Here is a 22442-nt window from a genome sequence, read left to right as displayed (position 1 = left end):
CAGTAAAGATGCCTCAGACCTTAAGAACACTATAAACCAAATGGAACTATTAGACACATAGAAAATATTTCACCCAATTACAGCAGAGCTCACATTTTTGTTAGCTGCTCATAGAACATTCTCCAAAACAGACCACATCCTGGACCACAAAGTAAGCACTAGCAAATTTAAAAAATGTGACATATTCACCTGAGTCTTTTCATACCACAATGAAATGAAACTATAAATCAACTATAAGAAAACCCAGAGTAACCACACAAACACATAAAGACTGAATTAAGAAATTCCTAGAAACAAATGAAAATAGAGGCACAACATATCAAAACCTCTCTCTGGGACACCTTAAAGGCAGTATTAAGAGGAAAATTCATATCACTGAATGCCCACATAAGAAGAACAGAAAAATCACCAAATAAATAACCTAATGACACACTTCAAAGCTCTTGAAAAACAAGAACAGTCTAACCCTAAAGCCAGTAGAAGATGGGAAATTATTAAAATCAGAGCAGAAAGCAATGAAGTGGAAAATAAGAAAACAATATAGAAAATAAACAAAACTGAAAGCTAGTTTCAAAAAAATAACCGAGATAGATAAACTACTGGCCAACCTAACCAAAAGAAAGAGAGAATAAACTCAAATTACTAAAATAAGAGGTGAAAAAGGAGAAAACAGCATGGAAATCCAGAGGATTATCAGACAAAATAAAAAATCTGGAAGAAATTGAAAAAGTTCTTGATACCTACAACTTTCCTAAATGAGTCAAGAAGATATAGAAAATTTAAACTGACCAACAGAAGTTGTATTTTATTTATATATACATACCAGAAAAATGACATATAACATACCACAAAATTCACCCTTTGGAAGTTTATACTTCAGTGTTTCTTAGCATATTCTCAGAATTGTATAACCATCACCAGTATCTAATTTCAGAACATTTTTATTACCCTGCATAAAAGCCTAGTAATAATAATTTTCCATTCTTCTCTCCCCTCAAAACCTGGTGACCCCTAATCTACTTTCTGGGTCAGCGAATCTGACTCTTCTAGTTTTTTCATATAAATAGAATCACTCAATATGTGACCTTTTATGTCTGGCCTTTTTCACTTAGCACGTTTTCAAGGTCTCCATATTATGGCAGGTATTCATATTTTATTTCTTTTAATAGCTAAACAATATTCCATTATGGATTTATCCCACTTTCTATCCTTTCGTCAGTTGATGAACAGTTCCACTTTTTGGCTATTATGATTAGGGTTGCTATGAACATTCATGTACATGTTTATGAGTGGACATATATTTCAATTTGACAAAAGAAATATTTATCCCTAAACAATTTTTATATCCTGGTCCTCAATTAGACTATCACTCCCTCAGGGAACATATTTATTTCTGTTAATATCACCAGGGCTTGGCAAGATGCCCTGGACCCCAGAGATGCCCAAACAGTACGGATGGTGACAACTTTAAGGAATGAAGGAATTTTCCAAGGCCCTAGAGAAGATCTTTGGCCTTCAGTTTTATTATGGTGCCTGCACATTGGAGATCTGGCCTATTCTAGAATATCAAGCAAATTCTATTCATTCTTTGAGGTATAAAATCCTCTCACAATCCTCCTATCTCTCCCTTGAAGATCTCTCCCCCTCAAACCAACTAGATAGCTTTTTGTACTTGTAACACTGAATTTATACACTAAGAATTTGGAATCATTGGACTGTCTGGAAGTTCTTATCTATGTACATGTTTGTATCGCCTGGACTTAGCCATAAGGTTTATGATGTCAAGGATTCCTTAAAGCTCATTTCTTCCCTGGAGGATCAGTATAATGCTTTTGCCACTGGAGATATGCATTAATTGCTGGCTAACCTGACTGTCATGTGTAGCCAGCTTACCATCTAGAAGGAGGGTTTCAAACAAGCTCCTTTGTCATAGTAGGAGGCTTTGAAGAACTCCCCGGGTTCCTGGAGTATACAGTGTGGGTCTTTGTGGCTCTCCTTGGTGAGAAGACAAACTCGTGCTACTGAAACCAGAGTTGTGTAGAGTCGTATGTAAAAGCACAGTCGTGCTGTGTGCGTCTTATTTCTTCTTGCCCAGGGCACTTCCTGCTTACTCCCGTCTACACCACTGTCTCTTGTTGGGTTATCTTACTCCTGAGCTATTTTACCTTCTCTTTTAGAAGGCTTCCAGCATGGGGTAGTGTCAGATGTTTGGTTTCCAATGCTAGTCTGTCTGGTTTGAATTCCGGCTCCATTGCACTAGCTAGACATAGCCTTAGGCAAGTTGTTTTGCTTCTGTTTTAGACTTCATATTTATGTTCCATGCCCTCATAACAGTGCTCTCAGTTTACTGACTACTACACAGAAATCTGCTAATTCTTGAGAAAATGGCTTGCATCAAAAAGGCCCATAGCTTGGTTTTCTGGTTAATTATATCTAACTCCAGGCAAAAAAAGAAAAAAAAAAATCTTACCAGAGTCATTAGTGTGAATATTTTATTTGAATATGTTATTGAAATAGAGTAATGTTTGTGAACTAGTATTTAATTCAAAAGGGAAGCTGGGCATGGTGGCACACGCTTGTAATCCCAGTACTTGGGAGGCTGAGACAGGAGGATCTCAGGTTTGCAGCCAGCCTCAGTTACTTATTGAGGCCCTCTGCTACTAAGTGAGACCCTGTTTCAAAATAAAGAATAAAAAATAGGGCTGAGGGTGTAGCTCAGAGATAGGATGCTCTCGGGTTCAATCCTTGGTACCACCAAATAAATAAATAAATACCTACATAAATAAATAAATAAATAAAATAGTGATGAGGTTGTGTAGCTCAGAGGTAGAATGCCTCTGGGTTTAATCACCAATAGCACAAGAAAAAAAAACAGAGGGAGTTATTTCTTCCTTTAACATAAATTTGATTGAGCACTTGCTACAAGCTCTGTGCTGTACTTACGTGCTAGGAATCTGGTGCTGAGTGAGACAGGTGTGAACTCTTTCCTCTGGGGCCACCCACCAGAATGCTGTATGAGGATGTCTTGAGATTGTCTATATCCATGCTGCCTAATATGGTAGCCAATTGCCATACAAGATTATCGAACACCAAATGTGGCCAGTGCCACTGAAAAGTGGAATTTTAAATTTTATTAAATTTGCCCCATTTAAAGTTACATAGCCACACGTGGCTGGTGGCCACCACACCAGGCAGCTCAGCTCCAGAGTCCAGTGCTTTGAGTGCAAAAGTTTGCTTAACCACATCATTTTCCAGAACCGCCTAGCCAGAGTTGATATGGGGAATGATCCCTAGATCTTACCAGATTGTTTATCATTAGACAAATAGTTCATAAACTCAGACATTCTAAAGAGCTTTCTCAATAAAACACATGTCTTGCATATCTACAAGTCCAGCTTCGCGAAAGAACCCTGATTGAAACCAGCTGAATCTAAGCGCCCTCTCCCTTTGGGCCTGTTTATGATACTTTAAATTCTTATCATCCCAAGGGAAAGTCACTTGGCACAAGTTCTGAAAGGGATCCTGGAGGAGGGTGGGGAAGCATTGTGGTGCTTTGGCATCTAAGTTTATTAAAGAACTGTGACTCCCAACTGTTCCCCCTCTCCTCCCCTCCCCCTTCCCTCCTTTCCTTCTTTCCTTCTCTTTCTTCTTCTTCTTCCTCCTCCTCCTCCTCCTCCTCCTCCTCCTCCTCCTCCTCCTCCTCCTCCTCCTCCTCCTCTTCTTCTTCTTCTTCTTCTTCTTCTTCTTCTTCTTCTTCTTCTTCTTCTTCTTCTTCTTCTTCTCTCTCTCTCTCTCTCTCTCTCTCTCTCTCTCTCTCTCTCTCTCTCTCTCTCTCTCTCTCTCTCCATACTGGGGAGTGACAGCAGGGCATTCTACCTCCAAATCACACCCCCCAGTCCCGGGGTCCAGCCCTAGCAAGAGTTGAGGTTCGTGTGTTGGTGAGAGAAAGTCAAGGTTGAATGAGAGAAGAACTGCCACACGAGATCAGATTCAAGCTTCTCCATTTTATTCAGTATTTGTTACAATTTTTACACTTTCTATTTTGGCAGAAAAGCAAGGGCATAGTCATGCAAGCAGGATCTCCAAGGACAGGAAAAGTTATTATTTACAGACTTTAGGGCAGGGTGTCAGACATTTAATTAATCATAGTATGCTTTGTCTCACTTCACAAGGCTGACTCAAACCTAATCTTATACAGTGGCTCAAACTAAGGTCAGTTTGAACTTCATATTTGGCCCAATAGCTTTATCCTTGGAAAAAAATCTTTGCTGCCTGAGTCTCTCACAAGCCGCTGCCCATCAGTTTTAGTTATAATGCTTATACATAAAATTCCAATTATACATATTAATTCAAATAATCCTAAAATAATTTTTTTGAAAAAAAGAATGCTAGACATACTTCATGGGGGATCTACACCGTTGCGGATCCCCTGATTGAGCTTTCTCAGGATCTGCATGAGATGCTGTAGCATCCCAGCCCTTTTGACTTTGAAACAGAGTCTTGCTAAGTTGCTGGGGCTGACATCGAACCTGTGATCCTCCTGCCTCAGCCTCCCAAGTACTGGGATAACAGGTATGTGCCAGTACACCCAGTTCAGTCCATTCCCATTACATCCTTTCTTCCAGGCTAAGACCCAGAAAAGGGCCATCCCTTGCAGAGACAGCCAGGCTGACCTCTGCCATATCTGACCACCTAGAATGGGTGTTGGGATAAACACCAAGGGCAGCTCAGAAAGGAGGACGGTCACAGAAGGCGGTTTCACCGCAGCTGCCCTGTGTGTGGCTGAGGAGGGCAGACTGAGGAAGTTTAGCTCCACCCCCTTAGCTGTGCTGAAATGATAGATACTATGAAGCACAAGATTTTTTTGAGCCCTAACCTGCAAACTCCTCCATTCCTCAGCATCCCGACTCTTAACCATGTTGCATTCCTCAGCATCCCGACTCAACCATGTTGCAGAAGAGAACCCTAAATGCGGTCTCTGGGTCAAATGCCTGGATGCCCACATTTTTGGACCAGCTGGGTCAGGAGCTTTCCGGAGGAGGAACTGCCACCATTAGGAGAAAGAACTAGACCTGGTGCTGGGGACATGTGGCCACCTCCGGCCCTGAGAAAGGTGAAGCAGAGAGGACAGTGAGGCCCTGGCCCCGGGGAGTGGTGGGCAGTGGTGGCAGCGCTGCAGGGTCCTCAGCCACCTAGCCATACACGGGCACACCCGGTGCAGAAGACACGGCCTCATCCGGGCACAGATTGTGATGCTCCGCAGGTAGCAGAGAGCAAGAGTGGCCACAAGCTGTTTCTCTGGGACCTGGGTTCCTTTTAAAGTGGATAACAGAACAGGAGATGGTCTCAGCCTCTTTCAGAACTGTTGAGAAAGAGGTGCTTCCTGCTGGAGAGTGCTCATGTGCTCACTCCACGTTAGGCGGCCACCCCAGGGACTCGCGGGCCTCTCCATGGGGCCCCGGAAGATGCTTTACCAAAATGTATGACCTTAGTCCACAGATGTCAAATCCCCTGGGGGGTTTCATCAGGTCGCAGATTCCAGGGCCCCACACTGGACCTCTTGCATCAGAATATTTGGGTTGAGGGACCGGGGACCCATCCTGAGATTACAAACCTCTCATATGGGAGAGGCTTTCAGAGCAGGATCCTTGTACCAAGCCCCCTGGCTGGTCCTGCTGCAGGAGGGGAGTTGGGTGGATGGCCCGGCTGGCTGCTCTGTCTGTGGCATGCTGGGAAGGACCCAGAGGTCTGCCAGCTGCAAAGACGATCAGCTCCTCAGGCTCCTCTTCGTCTCAGTGAGGCAGTAGAGGGCCTGGTGGCTAAGGTTTGTCCCTCTACCCTGTTGTGGTTTTTATTGGCATTGTAGGAGAGCCTTTCAAGCAAACCAGGGAAAGGCGCTTTGGGATTCAGAGCCATGGACACTTCCACATAGTTGGTGGCCAGGAGGTTTAACCTTAATGGTTTTTATTTCCTTTACTGAGGATGTTTCGTTTCTTACATATGCAGTTTAAAACACACACTTGTTTATTTTCTCTATCTGTGTGTGTGTGTGTGTGTGTGTGTGTGTACCTTTGAGCTATACCCCCCAGCCCATTTTATATTTTGTTTTGAAGCAGGGTCTTTCTTGCTAGGTTGCTGAGATTCATGCTAAGTTACTGAGGCTATCCTGGAGTCTGTGATCCTCCTGTCCAAGCCTCCCAGTACAAGGATTACAGGCCTGTGCCACAGCATCTGGTCCTTTTTATAGTGTCTTGCTAAATTCTCAGGCTGAACTCCAACTTACCATCCTCCTGCCTCGGCCTCCTTCCTCCTGGGTACCTGGAACTATAGATGTGTATACAACTTGCTTTTTCATTATTAATACATTGTGTCCTTTTTCATAACTGTACATACAGAACTTCTTAAAAATCTGACATAGCCAGTGATATAAAACCATATTGAACAATCATCAAATGATTTTTATTATTACAAGCAATATTAAAGTGTCTGAGTAAACTTTCTGGCTTTTTTTGTAGCTGTCTTTGTGTATTTCTGTATTTCTGTAGGCTACATTTCTAGAAGCAGAAATAGTAGTCAAACAGGGTGTGTGAGCAGTAAAACTTTTTCTTTCTGGATGATCTGGATATTGGAAAGTGAAGTGTGTTTGAATGTCTCTTCTAAGTGCTGAAGCTCTTCTTAAACCTTAATCCAAGTTCAAGGTCAAGGTCAGAATGCCTGTTTTCCAGAGCTGTTTGAGATTCGGGGTTCAGCCACCCAACAGCTACGAATGGTGGAGCTATGCAGAAGGCTTATCATTCATGGTTCCAGGCTGTGATTTCTTCCTTGTGAAATGACAACTTGGTGAGATTCTCTGTCTGAAGCCCTTTAGCTCTGATTTGATGGGGGGGTTTAGCTCCCTGCCTTTTTGCTCTTCTATTTCTGAAAAAGCACTCGATTCTTTTGGCCTTGTATATCAATGTGTTACTGCCTCAGTCTGCGAAGAGATCTCACAGTGAGCCGTGCTAAGAAGTTCTCTTGCTACTTGTGGAACAAGCAGCTCATTCCTGGATTTGACCTAAAACTGCTTTGACGTGTAAAATAGCCACTGGGTCTTTCAGCCAACAGGAAGAGTGTCGAGTCCATGAGGCCACTCAGTCTCCACATTTGGGACTTTCAAGATGTCAAGTCACAGGAGGTATCTGGAAAGGCCATTAGGGTCTCACATCTCTCTAGAGAATCTCGCCTTCCTGGAATGAATATTTCCAACAGGATGATCCTGAACAAAGAAGCCATTGTGTGGACCAAGACCTCACGCAACACCCAGTTTAACGAGACGAGGGACTTACCCAGTGCAAGTCTGTGGCGTTTGGGAGAAAGTCTCAGGTACTGATGTTTTCACTGTGTCCCCTAATCACTGCCCTGCTTCACCACTCTGTGTTCCAGATGTGATATGGAGAGTGGAGACAGTCATTCCTACTGATTAGATGCAGGTGCGGTGATTCAGTCTGTGGGTCTGTCCCGCCCGAACCGCAGGGCATGAGTGGCAGAGCCAGGCGTGGTGCAGGGCTCCATCTTTCTGCTGCAGGGCATCCGTGGCAGGCTACTCTCCAGTCCCTTTCTACTGGCTCTTTCTAATGGCCGGGGTCCTCTTTGGTGCCCTCTGCAGCCAGGACTCATCCTGTTGGACAGGTGGAACTGCCTGGTATTTTAGGGAGCACGAACAGGCACTAGCATGGAATTTCTCTGAATTTGGGATCCGGCCAATGGAGAGTTTTACTTTCTAAAACACAAGAAAAAAGACAATTAAATGACTGGAGCTTCTCACTCTATCCTCCTTCACACCCTTCGAAGCTGCTTTGGAGGAAATCTTATGATGCCCTATGATAGACCAGAGGAAGCCAGGGGCAGCTTATATATTCAGGCAGAAGTGAATTTTTTTTTCTGGCATCCCCTAGCTTAAGCCTCTAGGACATATTCTAGAGAGCTTTTAGGGTGCCCAGATGCACCAAAAAATAAGCGCCTTTTGTAACTAGTGAATCTAAATGAGACTGTCAGATGGGACCAACCTTGGAGACAACCGGGAAGGTATGGTAGTGCACACCTGTAATCGCAGTACCTGGGAGACTGACGCTGAAGGAACGGAGATTTTTAGCCAGGCTCAGCAACTTGGCAAGGCCTTTTGCAACTTAGTGAGACCCTGTTTAAAAACTTAAAAAAAAAATAAGTCTGGGAGTATAGCTCAGAGGTAGAATGCCTCTGGGTTCAATCCTCAGTACCACACACACAAAAAAAAAAAAAAAAAAAAAAAAAAAAAGAAAAGAAAGGAAAAAGAAGGAAGGGGAAGAAAAGGGAAGAAAAGAAAGCTGGGAGGAAGAAACTGAAGTTGATTAATTTCTCCTGCTATCTAGCATATCCTCCTCTTACACACACACACTCACACACTCACACACACACACTCACACCTCCCCTACCATTTAAAGTTTCACGTTCTCTTCCCTCCCCCACCTTACTCCAACCTCTCGTAGCTCTCAGCTGGAACCTAACAAGAAAAAAAGTAGGTCTGACTAGCTCAGGCGCCATGAAATATCCGGGACCTCCTCTGGTTCCACATCCCCTTTTCCAGCATCCTTTTTTTCCTTTTAGGGACCAGATATTTGAGTTTTAAAAGAGGATTTAGATATGCATTTCCACCTAAACAATTCCCCTCCTTGCCCACAGGGGCCAGTATGCTAGGCTTCAGTTAGAGAAGTTTGAGTTTATCATTTATCTTTTATTAAACAGATAAGTCTTCAAATTTTCTGATCTTCCAGATAATCACATTGGTGAGCATCCCACAGTGTTCAGCAGCATCTAAGAGTTGTGACCAAAGAGAGGTAGAAGACAGAAGAATCTCAAAAGAAATAAATGCCGGTGTCCTCTGCCCATGCACGCAACTGCATGCAACTGTCCCACCTGGGAAGGCAGTCACAATGCGGCGCAGGGAGCCGACATCTCCATCTTTGGATCAGAGTTCTGTTTGGGGACTTTCTGAAGGGTACAGAAGATTATCCAGACCACTTGGCCTCAGTGCACTGTATTACAACTGCCGAGTGTTAAAGCTACCTCTTTCCCACCCCAAAAACTCCTATCCAGTCTTCAGTACCCAAGTCAAACACCACCTCCTCTAGTCTCGCTCTAATAGATTTATTCCGTTCCTCTGCTATTCCATCTGCCCATGTCTCAGGGACACACTGTATTGCAATAGCATATAAATGCCTTTTTAAAATTAATTAATCTGGCTGGGCATGGTGGCGCACGCTTGTAATCCCCGCGCTTGGAAGGCGGAGACAGGAGGATCGCGCAGGTTCGAAGTCAGCCACTCCGGCTTAAGAGACCCTGTTTCCAAATAAAAAAGTATAAAAAATGGGTCTGGGAGTGTAGCCTGGAGGTAAAAGGGTTTCCAGAAACCCCAGTACCACCAAAAAATTAAAAAATAAAAAATAAAATTTATTAATCTGTGAGCTTCTTGAGCTCAAGCCGAGGCCATTTTTGTAGCACATACAACACTGTCCAGATATAGTAGATGTTTAATAAATGGCAAACAAAAGAATGAATTGAGTGTATCTTGTTCTGCCTTTAACTAGTTAAGTATCTTAGATAATTCATTCATCCTCATTGGATTATCCTCGCAGCTAGTAGAGATACTACAATTTGTCTAAAGAACCAAATATGATGCAGATGAGATAAGAAATATCCTTAATATGCATATGATGCAAAATCATACATTCTCAAAGCTGGGAGAAGGATGATCTAGCATCATGGCTTTCAGAAGTTTCATATCATGGAGCTCTGTTTTCAAGGAATATGGAAGAGGACAGTCCAATAATTTGAAGACTTATCTGTTTAATAAAAGATAAATGATAAGCCCAAATGTCTCTAACTGAAGCCTAGCATACTGGCCCCTTCCTTTTCTCTTCCCCTATGACTCCCCCAAAAGGTCCAAGAAGTATAATTTGGAAACTGAGCTTCTCACTTCAGAAAAAAGAAATTAGAACCCAGAGAAGGAGGTGACTGTCCCGAGGTCATAGAGCTAGTTGGAAATAAAAGTAAACAGGAGCCAGGTGCAGTGGTGCATACCTATAATCTCAGTACTTAGGAGACTGAGACAGGAAGATCTCAGACTGGAGGACAGCCTGAGCAATGTAGCAAGACTCAGCAACTCAGTGAGACTGTTTCAAAACAAAATAAATAGAAAGGGCTGGGGGTGTAGCTGGGAGGTAGAATGCCCTTGGGTTCGATCTCTAGTACCAAAAAATAAAAATAAATAAATAAATAAACCAGAAAGTAATGAAACGCACAAAAAGGGTACTAATAGGAAAGATCATTTAAAAAATTCTAGCCAGGTGTTGTGTCACACGCTTATAATCCCAGTACTTGAGAGGCTGAGACAGGAAGATCACGGGTTTTTGGCCTAACTCAGCTATTTAGTGAGGCCCTCTACAACCTAGTGAGACCCTGTTTCAGAATAAGGAATAAAAACTAGGGCTGGGGGTGTAGCTCAGAGGTAGAATGCCCCTGGGTTCCATCTCCAGCACTGCAAAAAAAAAAAAAAAAGTCTGTCTCTTTAAAAACATACAGATGATCTGGGTGTGGTGGCACAGGTTTATTAATCCCAGCATTGGGAAGCTGAGACAGGAGGATCATGGTTCGAGGACAGCCTCAGCTACTTTGTGAGGCCCTTTGCAACTCGGTGAGACCCTGTTTCAAAATAAATAATAAAAAAAAATAGGGCTGGGGATGTAGCTTGGAGGTAGAATGCCCCTGGGTTTCATCCCCAGTATCGCAAAAAAAAAAAAAAAAAAAAAAAAGAAAGAGACTAAAACATACAGGCGCGGTACATGCCCACCTATTATGTTTAATTCTTACCTTAACTACATGAGGTGATGTTGAAACTGAGCTTGTCCAACATTTCATGGCCAGTAGAAGAAGCCAAAATGTTAACAACTACATTGCTTTACTAATAGGTACCAGCCACTGTTGTAAGCACATTTAAACTTAGTATCCTATTTGACTCTCCAACAACTGGCTTTATCAGCATCTGATTTTACAGATAAGAGACGGGGGCACTGACTGGCCTTGGAGCTGGTTTGTATCGGTGAGCCTGTCTGATTCCACTCAGGCTTTCTGCCGCAGTGCGCCCCTGAGTCCAGAGCCCTGGCGCCCTGCCCCCTGGCTCAGTGCTCTGACCCGGTATTAGCGTGGAAGGAGGCTTATGGTTCACATTCTGAGTACTTCTCCGACTCCACCTAGTCCTTGCGCTCCTTGGCCACTCTGCTGGCTGGTTGGCCAGGCAGCCAGCAGGACTCACCTCTTTCTGGATGGATTGGGCGAGGAACAAGGAGACCTCCTCCAGGCTGTGGGGCTTCAGGCCATTCACCGCCAAGATGTGATCTCCATGGTGAAACAAGCATCCCAGGCGCGGGGGCCCTTCCCACTGAGTCACGCTGCAGTGAGACACAGCAGGCAGGAGACCGAGCTCACCGGAGGGCCGGGCAGAGATAAGACCTGTCCGGTAAGGATAAGGGACTCCTTGCCTGGCGCTGGCTCTGTGCTCCTCCAGAGTACACCGCCCCCTTTTTTAGTAGTGCTGAACTTCCTCCAAAGCCCCGCTCAGTGACACTGCCCTTGCAAAACCTCTCCTCTACATCCCTTGATAAAATTAACATCCCTGACCCTGGGGCTTCGCTACATTGTGACAGTACTGTATTTATTGCATTTTAAAATAAATTGCATTTTATATTTTACTTATTTAGGTTTCTATCTTTTTCACCAGTCTCTGTGACCCTGGGAATTTACTTGTTTTGTCCTAATTTTTTTTTTTTTTATACTGGAGCATTCTACTTCTGAGCTACACCCCCCAGCCCCATTTTACTTTTATTTTGAAACAGGGTCTCGCTAAGTTGCTGAAAATCTCACTAAGTAGCTGAGGCTGGCCCCAAATCTGCAATCTGCCTGCCTCAGTCCCCCAAGTTCTGGGATTAGAGGTGTACACCACTATACCCAGCTGTGTTTTAAGAACTTTATAACCCCATTGGTCATTTAAACAAAGGATGCTTAATAAGTATTTGTTGAAGGTGAGCACGTAAGGTTTCACAGTGAATCTCTAATGAACAGATTAAAAAAAATTAAGGAATAAGTGAGCGAGCTCTACCCCAGAGAAGCCCACAGCCTGGCCACATATTTACTGATCCTTTCTGAAAAATCTGGAAAAAAATGAAAGGTTATGGCTTCTGCCCACTTAGAAGATAACAAATGTGTAGCATTTACTTTACATTAAGGGATTTTCTTCTCTTATAAAAATGCAATCTTTGGTCAGAATGAATAATATAGTCTTTAAAAGAATGCAGAATTTAAAAAATTAGTCATATTGTTTTTAAAAATCTCTTTCACACAATCTACAGCAACTGAGTCCTCAACCAGAGGTATTTATTTGTTTGTTTATTTATTTATTTATTTGTTTGTTTGTTTGTTTGTTTATTTTTGTGGTACTGGGGTTCCCGGAAGCCCTTCTACCTCTGGGCTACACTCCCAGACCTGTTTTATATATTTTTATTTGGAAACAGGGTCTCTTACGCCAGCGCGGCTGGCTTCGAACCTGCGTGATCCTCCTGTCTCTGCCTCCCAAGCGCGGGGATTACAAGCGTGCGCCACCACGCCCGGCCTCAACCAGAGGTTTTTAGCTGGTGTCTGGAAGTTGTGGGCCCAAACATTGTGTGTGTGTGTGTGTGTGTGTGTGTGTGTGTGTGTATTAGTGGAGAATAAACCCAGAGGCATTCTACCTCCAAACTACACCCCATGCCCTGTTTTATTCTTTTATTTTGAAACAGGGTCTGGGTAGGTTGTCAAGAGTACTGGGATTACAGGTGTGTGCCACCATGTCTGAATATGCCTTTTTTTTTTTTTGACTTTTGATTCATGTTGGCTTCACACACTTCTTTCATTCATCAAATATTCATTCTCCAATGACTAGGAATGCTATCCTTGGACTTACATGCTCCAACTCATTCGTTCTAAGCTTCAAGAAATCAGAAGTGTGCTGCTTCTTGAACTTAGAGCCCTCGTATGCCCCACCTTTCCACCTTGTAGCTGACCGACTGCCCTTCATCCAATACCCTTCCTTGTATTTTCTTTATTGTGGTGCTGGGTATCGAGCCCAGGGACATTCTACCTTTGAACTAGACCCTTAGCCCTCTTTGGGTTTTTGTTTTGAAATAGTCTCACTAGGTTGATGAGAGTCTCCCTATGTTGCTGAAGCGTCCTTGAACCTGTGATCCTCAGCTTCCCAAGAACTGGGATTAATTGTGTGTGCCACTGCGCCCGACTCTAGCAATCCCCTTCTTTTGGCATCCATCAAAGACTTTTGTGATAATACAACAACCCAAGTCCCCAGTCCATTTTGCCCAATACAGTGTTTCGAGATATAATTGTTCTCTCTTTTCATCTCATATATAGCCCCAAACAGTCAAATCTCCCACCTACCATATGCGTCCTGCAGCTTCTATAAGAGCAAGATGGTTTATGATATCGGGAGGAGAAAGGAACACGTCCAGTGTTTCCATGTGGCTCTCATCAGAGATGTTACTGAGAGACAAAACATTCGTAAAAGTCATATCTGCAATGGTCCCTGGCTCTGAACTATCCTTTCTCAGCAGATTTTTGGCCTCCTATTTTGAGATGCTATTTTCTATATAAACATTGTCCAAAACATTTGGAGAAAAATATGAATTGAAGTTTCTTAAAATGACTCATGAATGTCCTTCCCCAGCCCTCTTGGGATGAGGCAGTGGGTGGTGGATAATGGGAAGGCAGGCACTAAGGATCTAAGTTGGTTATCTAACCATCCACATCAGGTCAGTTTACATATTTCTTTGCTGGAAATGATTCCACAAGTGAGGAGAGGACACAGAGAAGAGCTGAAATTCCAACAATCTTATCAAATGCTCCTGGCATCACTTAGACCCAAACACCCATCTTGTTTATAGACTTGCATGCTTATGGTAAAAGCCAGGTAGTATACTACTAAGATCCCTGGGTCCAAAGTTCCAGGACCCCAAGGACGTGCCAAGGGAGAATTTTTTTTAAATAGTTGAAAATGCCACCCCCAGGCCAGGGGACCCCTGTGCTCCCAGCTCTGTTATTCACGGTTCTTAGCCACAACATCATTGACAGGGAGAAGCTTGTCAGATGCTTGGCTGACTTAGAGATTTTTATGAACTACTTTGAAATTTGAATCTCAAGTAAAAGTAGGAAGTCTGCCTTTCTCTTAGGACCCATAAAATTTCAGAAATAAGAGCTTTACTTGAGCAATATAGACAATTTCACGACAGTTAGGGATGTCAACCCCGGTTTGTCATCTGTGGGTTCTGCTTCTGTATTGGCAGAAGAAAGGCAGAAACTGTTTCCTGAGCTTTGTTCTTGAGTGTGAAGGTCCCCATCCTGGGGCTCTGGAGAGGTCTGGGATTTCTCTTGGCAACCAGCAGGTGCACAGGGTGTCTCTTTGAAAACACTAGAATATAAGAAGTTAAAACAAACATTAAACAAACATTAAAACAAATGTTCCTTGGTGTGTCAGATTTAAGGAGCTAACAGCCATGTACAAACTAACAAGGTCCTGAAGTCTATCCAACCATCAGAAGACAGCCCCAGTGAGACTTGAATCCAACAAGCTTTCCTACTAAAAATGGATGTGGAATAAAAAATAACCCTTCTCAGGGTTCGGAGGACAGAGTGAGAGTGTGAGAGACATAAATGCAAATGAGGAAAAAACTTCCATGGACATAAAATGCCCTGAGAATGTCACAAGTGGATTTCTGTGGGTAGAAAAACCCTTGCCACTTTTTTCTGTTTTGAGATTACAACTTGAGCATCCCTCACCCAAGAATCTGAAATCCTTCAAACTATGAAACCCTGAGTACTGACATGATACTATAAGTGGAAAATTACCAACCACAAAACTTTGTTTCATGCACAAAATTATTAAACATATTATATAAAAGTATGTTCAGGCTATGTGTATAGGTATATATGAAACAAAAATTAATTTCAAATTTGGACTTGAGTTCCATTCCCCAAGATATGTCATTATATATATGAAAATATTCCAAAATCTGAACAAACAAACAAACTGAATGAAGTTGGTGCTAATGCTCTGTATCAACTTGTCAATTTATTAAAAATAAATTGGTAGTAATTGTTTAAATAATTATTTTGCATGAGCTATAATCAATGTTTAAAATGACAGTTTTACTTACTGGGATTTCATTGACATGTAATGGCACTCAGTTTTCTTGAAGACCTGGTCCAGGCTACCGGGTTCAACGGATTCACTAGTATCATTGGCATTAATAACATTATCCAACTAAAGACAAGAGGAATAGATGTGAAGATGCCATTCTACCCACCAGCCAGGCACTTTCTTAGCTCTGACATGATTGATCTGGTTCCCAAAATAGTAAGTACACTAACTGCTGCTCAAACACTGGTTCTCATTTAGAGAATGCCAACCAATCATACCTACCCCAGACTGAACCCAAAGAGCTCCCGGCAGACCCAAAGTCTGTTTTCTTCTCCTGGGTCCCCCATGCTTCTGATACAAGTTTTCTGTTGGATTAAAATGCTATTCACTTTTATGTTTCATCACTAGACACTTACGGGCAGGAACCATTTTCCCCAATCAGTTTTAACACAAAATCGGGGAAGTTGGCTGGGTCAGAGACAGACCCATGTGGAGCTGGTCACAGGCTTCTGTGCTCACTGTCAGCCCACATGGCTTCAGGGGGCTGTGAGCATCCTAGAAAATCTACTACTGGGGGGTGCAAAACCCTGAGACCTCCCTCCCTCCCTTCCTCCCTCGGTCATCGTTCACCCCTAGCTGGAAGGCTGTCTGTCAGGCCGGTCTTCCCACTGCTCCTTGCCTGGGTGCTTTTCTTGTCCTCATTGATTCCTTCTCCTGGGATACCCATTTTCTCTTCTGCCCATTGGAATCGTGTTCAGGCCTGGCTGGTGCCACACCCTCCCCGATCATTTCAGCCACTGCAGGTGCCTCTGAATTTCTGTTGCAGTTTTACCTGATTTCCTAGACTGCATTAGAGAGAGTACCTAGCAAATGCTGGATTTATCACCGACATGCCATACAGACTCGATTGGCAGTTGAACTATGACAAAAGATTCTGTCCCGGCGAATACCACCGTGAAAATAATTTTTGTGAAATCAGAATTCTGTGCTCAAATTTGCTTGGGAAAGGATGTATGCTGTATACCACTTGGCTATTTATAATGCACCATCCCATACTAAAGCCTCTACATTGCTGTTAAGAAGCTTATTTAACTTACTTTTTTGGGGGAAATGGGTGGGGGACTGGAGGCTAAAATCAGGGGTGCTCTACCTTCTAACTATGCCCTCAGCCATATTTAATTTTTTATTTCAAAACAGGGTCTAAGTTGCTAAGGGCCTAAGTTGCTGAGGCTGGCCTTGTACCTCTGATCCTCCTGTCTCAGACTCCCAAGTACTGGGATTACAGGTATGTACCATCACACCCAGATATTTATGTCGACTTGGCATTTCCATAGCTCTTTTGATCCCCAGAATGCTTCTTTAAGTGAGCACAAGTCACCATCTAGTAGAAAACCCCTGGTCTGGGAAAGGATGCGGTCCCCTGACCTCATTTTGTCTTCCTGGTGTCTCCCTTCATTCTCTGCTCTTTGTAGTTTACCACAGTTGCTTGATTGGTAAGAACATAGGACAACCCACATTTTGCCACTTTCTGCCTCAGGAGCCACCACTGTCCCTATGCTGTCTACAGAAACCAACTTGGTGTTGGAGATCCATTGTGGACTGGCTCTTATTTTGGTCTTGTTTTCTACAGTGTGTCCTCACTTTTTGTATTGCAGCCTAACTGAACTATTCACCATCCATACATCACACGTCACTGAATCTCTGAAACCTTCCTAACTCCAGTGCAGAAAAGAATGTGTTCTATTTCTTTCTTTCCTTTTTTTTGTGATACTAGGGGTAGAACCCAGTGGCTTTATACCTCCAGGCTATACTCCCAGACCTATTTTATATTTTATATTTTATTTGGAAACAGGGTCTCACTAAGTTGACAAGAGCCTCACTAAGTAGCTTCGAACCCATGGGATTCTTCTGTCTCAGCCTCCCAAGAGCGGAGATTATAAGTGTGCACTACCACGCCCGGCATAAATGTGTTCTATTTCTGATGCTTCCAGATGCATAGAAGGCATGTTCTGCCTTTTTTTTTTTCTGTAGCATGTCCCTGTGGTAACTGATAATGAAACAAAATTTCTCTGAAAATAAGGACAACTTCCTGGTCATCCATTTTTCCGCATCCTGTATTTTCCAAAACTGAAAATAAAGGCTGAAGCCCACTTGCCCTTTGGCCTGATAGGTGCCAAGGAAGCTGAAGCTGACAGGCTTTCAGGATCTTTAAATCGGCATATGTATATTTCCTATCTTTTGTCCACTTTTCTACCTCTTCTCTTATAAAACCTTCTCTTGCCTTTCAGTTCTTCAAAGTCAGAGATTTGAAACAAGAAAATTTCCTCTATCTTCCTTCAGAGCTGGCTTTTTGTAAACCCATTTTCCTGCCAATTGGACTCTGAGTATTTGTGGAGCAGATGAGTGGTAAAGCCTGGCCTCTTGTTCCTCATGGTCACAATGTGAGCAGACTGTGAGGTCAGAGGGCGGGGCAATGCTCTCTGTCACTATGTCTAGGACAATACAGAGGGATTCCAACTGATTAATAGGATGATTGATACACATCACATAATTTATCACCTAAAGACCTTTGCTATTATTTTTCTTTCAATTCAGAATAAAGAAATACTCCCCAAGTCTACCACGCGTAAGGTGAGACCTTATGCTTAGGTATAAAATATCCCCTGAAGAACTCCTAATGTTCAGAGTTGATGCAATTAATCCTGAAGGTTGTAATCTCATCAGTGCATACACCCATTGAGAGGAATTTACGAGGTGGCAACCTAGGCAGGTGGAGTGTGTCTGGAGAAGGTGGGTCCTTGAGGGTGTGGCCAGAGGGTCTGTGTTTTTGTCTTAAATCCCCTGGCGTGCCTGCTCTCTTGCTTCTGGCCTTTGTGAGGTGAGAGCAGAGCCCTTGCTTGCTCCCGCTTTGCTTCCCATGGTCATACCCTGAGATCTGCAGAACCTGACCTTACATGTACTGAAACAAAAATTTCCCCAAACTGCAAGCAAATAAATCTACCTTCCTCTGAGTTGCATGTTCAGTTATTTTGATTGTGGCAGTGAGAATGTCGACCAAAACACTTACCCCTAAGGTAAGGTCAGCGGTTGCCTCCTCTATAAGACCTTGTATAGTCTTCTGTTTGGAAATCAGTGCCCCTTCTTCCCACTTCTGCGGTACCAAGTATCTCTCTACAACATGGAGTGCTTTCTGTCTTGTGCTATGGTGGCTCCTATGCACATATTAGCATCATAACCACATCCATCTATCTTTGTCTCATCTACCTTTGGGTTCCCACTGACCTTCACCTATTGTCTTACAAATGGTGCAAGTCATGGGCTCAGAAAACATTTGTTGAAGGAATAAATTTTTAGCAGATGAGACAGCTTACCTCTAAAAGAACTTTTCGTGGACTAAGATAATGGCTCTCTTCTTCTGTATCTTGAGTGGTCTCTGACAAGAAGTCATATGGAAGATGGGAATTCCTGAGTCCTGAAGATCTTTTTTCCATTAAATGCTGAATGAAGAGATGCAGAAGGAATGGATTAATTTCTTTTTTTAACAGACAGAATTAAATTATATACTTTCTAGAAAAGCCACAATAAATTAATTGGTTTGATAACCTCAGAGGATCTTCCAAGGTTACATCCGGAAGCCTATGCAACCAGAACTTGCCTCTTAAATCTGGGTCACCTCTGCTGGTGTAAATTTGTAAGCACATCATTAAGATTTTTTCCTCTGTTACTTGGAGCTGTACCTTGGGATGAGTGGCTTTCTCCTGTGTGTAATAGTCTAAGCCACTAAGCTCCACCATTGTGTTCTCACTCCTACCTTTCCCCAGTTATCATCCAGTGATACATCTAAAAAGATAATTAACCCAGAGACAAGGCCCTGGACCTTTCCTCTTGCTGCTCAATCTCCCTCTTTTGTGTTTTGCTCACCTACTTCTCTTGTTTCCATAGCAATGCAATAAGGTAGTATTGATCATGTGATGGCAGGAATTATAGGCTTCAAGGTGATGTTGACTTAACCAATTAATTATTGCCTTCCCTCTCTAGTAGACACAAGATATTCTACTGGAAGTAGCTGCTTTTTACAGCAGCGGAATTGTTATAAGTACAATTTCATTCTTCCAAGAACAATGCCTTAGGGTAGAGAATTTTGAAAAGCTCCTGAATGTTCTCTGGGAAACCCTTGAAAGGTGATTTTAAAAAAAAGTATACAGTTCAATTTAGAATATTTTTCTCTATAATGGTACAAAAGTGATACACATGCAGGAGAAATCACACTTCAAATTTTGAGTGTTGATCTCTTCCTGGGCTATGATGTGTGTAGTATGCTGCCCTCTTGCATTGTGGGGCAATGTAGCAGTGAGCCACTGTTCTCAGCTGGCCCTGCAATTAAGAGGAAAACAACAGATCCTTCACAGTGTACTGTGTTGCTAAGCTGTGATGTTCAGAAGGTTAGGTATATTAAGTGCATTTGAAGCTTGAAACTTGAGATATTTAAAATTTACTACGGGTTTGTTGGAATATAACACCACCAGTCCAAAGGAGCATCTGTACTTAAGTTGGGTCCATTTTTCTAGCTCTAAACTCATTGCTATGGTTCAATTGTCCCCTCCAAAACTGATACTGAGATGTAATTGCCATGTTCCAGTACTAGGAGGTGGAGCCTTTGGGAAGTGGTTCATTGGTGAGCGCATTGCCCTCCCGAGCACATTAATGTTGCTGTCAAGGATGGAAAGGCTGGGTTTGGCCTGATTTCCTGTCTGCCCTGTACATGCTCGCTTGCCCTCCTGCCATGCTAGACACAGAAAGAAGGACCTCAGAAGGTATGTCCCCTCAATGTTGTGCTTTCCAACCTCAGAACTATGAGAAATGCATTTCTTTTCTTTCTGAATTACCCAGTCTGTGGTTCTCTGTTACAGTAGCTGAAAACAGACTAAAACATTCCTGCAGCCAGATCATGTTGAGTTGGGGGATGAACAAAGTTTCCCACTTAACAACAATGATAGAATCCAACTAGGCCAATGGTACCCTTAACTCAAGCTGGCCGAAAAGTCACTAGATCTGATTCAAATAGTGTGAAAAGGCAAAATGACCAATCATGGGGGATCTCATGGGTGAAGAAGAAGAGGCTTTGGCTCAAAGGGTTAATCTTCCTAGCTCTGTTTCATGCGATGTTTTCTACTCACTAAATGGATAATCAAGATGAGGTGTTTGGCCTGGTGAATTTGATATGCAAAGCAAAGTTCTTAAAATAGTTGGAGAACTACCAAGTAGATGAAATCAGCGACTATGTCTCATTGGAGATGCTTGGTACCCATGGAGAGGGGAACGTCAGTAGAGACGTCTCTAAGGAAGGGAAGGGTATCCATGCAGGAGAACAAAACCAGACTGTTCATTACTAATATCCCAAACTGGAAGCATCCTCAATGCAAGGAAGCTGAGAGTAAATCACAAGCCATTTTCAGAAAGTGGTGCATTATATTTTATTCCCTAGACTGGATTTTGTTAACAAAGAAGATGAAGAGACACAGTTATAAAGAGAAGAAAGACCATCAGAAATGAAGGAAATAGTAAGAAACTCCATCCTTTCCTGAGGAGTACAGACAATAGGCAGGAAATCAAGTGGTGTTTGGGAACCTTTCTATGCAGGAGTCTGTGCTCTGTGTACGGAGGGAAGAATAGAAGGGTTCCCAGCTGAAGAAGGTGAATTTGATTACCATGTCTGGAAGACTGGTTCTTGGTGAAGTGGGACTGATAGGCGCCATATTGCCGGAAGGACCAAAGAGAGGGCTGGGGTCAGAAGTGGGCCTTTTATCACTCCATGAGAGTTTCTCCTGCTTAGGAAAAAGGAATAGCATAGTCAGGCAGCTGACCTCTTGTCTGGAAGGAACCAAGAGCCTCTCAATTGGCTTCCTGCTTTCATGTCTCCCCACAGCCGCCTAACCTTGGGGCTGCCTCGGCCAGCTGCCTCTGTCCTGCTCCTGAGCCCCTGAGGACCCTCCACTTGGCCGTGAGGGACACCCCGTGTCCCCTCCATTCATCTCAGCTTGGTTGCCCTCTGCACCTGGCCGTTCTGCTCTCCTTCAAGTCAACTTGAAGACAGACCCTGTCTTCCCTTCCTCCTCTCTCCTCCTGTGAGCATGGAACAACCTAGAGAACAGGTGCATGAAGATACCCAGAGACCAAAGTTCCTTTTGTAAAGGTGGGCTCTAAGAAGGACTTGGATGTATCAACCTGACCCCTTAGGAAGTAACCTAAAAACAAAACTATCAGCCTTCACACAAAAGAGACATTATATATATAAGACAGGAAAAAAAAACCATTTTTGTCTAAACTTCCCTTGACTTAGTCATTCAGAAGAAAGCTTGTATGTCTCCTGAATAACAATGATGGAATAAATAGTATCCTTCTGGCTTCTATTAAAAATGTTACCATTAACGTTCACTCCCTCTGCCCCACCGTGGTAATGAAAATCCAAAGTGTCTGTATTTTAGCCATTTTTTCCTTTTGCTCATCATAAAAAACAATCATGATGTATGGTGTTCTCACTTATTTCTTCCTGGTATTAAAGCCAGTTGCTAAGGAGGAAGAAAAAGCTAGCCTTGTTTCTATTCAAAGAGGGTTGTGTTCAGGGGCCCTGGTGATGTATTAGTGCTGTAGAGTCACCTCTGTGTTATCAGCAGCTTGTTCATCTCCACAAAACAAGGATATGAAGGAGACCCACTCGTTGACCTTCTCCCTGTTGACAGGAATAAACTTTCAGCTGGTGGGTGGCAGCAACAGCATCTGCGCTCATTTCGAACCAGAGAAAGATTCTTTTGTTATAGTTAAAATGGAGCTGTGGGAGCAGCTACTGGGGAAATCAGATTTTTTCCTCAGGTAGCTTAAATGCTCCCCCCCCCCCAGTTCCTTCCCACATCCACAAGGGACTCTACAATTAACCCTTGTACCACCTCTATGCAGAAAGCTCAGAGAAATGAGGAGAAAAGTAGAAAATAATAGTACTGATCACAGGGTTTGGGCCACAGGGCTCTAGCACTAATTTTTATTGTGTTCTTAAGTGAGGCCCCTAACCTGTCAGCACAATTTTTGTTCAATTACCCTGGGGCACCTGTCCTTATGAAATGTGTGGGGTTTATGAAGAATGTGTTTGAATGACTTGGTATATAAGCTCCACCTCCTTTTCTGTTTGCTCATA

General features: G+C 43.0%; 1 protein-coding gene across 1 annotated transcript in view; it reads right to left on the bottom strand.

Moving 5' to 3' along the window:
- Positions 1 to 7597: 7597 nt before the first annotated feature.
- The window catches only part of PLEKHS1 (pleckstrin homology domain containing S1), a gene marked incomplete at both ends in the record, with an annotated part of 33032 nt that continues 18187 nt past the window's right edge, over positions 7598 to 22442 (bottom strand). The window contains 8 exons of the mRNA XM_080694867.1: positions 7598 to 7759; positions 11327 to 11462; positions 13498 to 13599; positions 14318 to 14524; positions 15270 to 15376; positions 18625 to 18750; positions 20962 to 21078; positions 21911 to 21983. Coding sequence (XP_080550993.1) covers positions 7598 to 7759; positions 11327 to 11462; positions 13498 to 13599; positions 14318 to 14524; positions 15270 to 15376; positions 18625 to 18750; positions 20962 to 21078; positions 21911 to 21983 — 1030 coding nt within the window. The remainder of the gene's footprint in view (positions 7760 to 11326; positions 11463 to 13497; positions 13600 to 14317; positions 14525 to 15269; positions 15377 to 18624; positions 18751 to 20961; positions 21079 to 21910; positions 21984 to 22442) is intronic.

The sequence above is a fragment of the Muscardinus avellanarius genome (assembly GCF_963383645.1).
Source record: "Muscardinus avellanarius genome assembly, chromosome: 4".
NCBI lineage: Eukaryota > Metazoa > Chordata > Mammalia > Rodentia > Gliridae > Muscardinus > Muscardinus avellanarius.
Note: the sequence above shows the minus strand (reverse complement) of the source record. Positions and strands in the feature narration are given on the sequence as shown.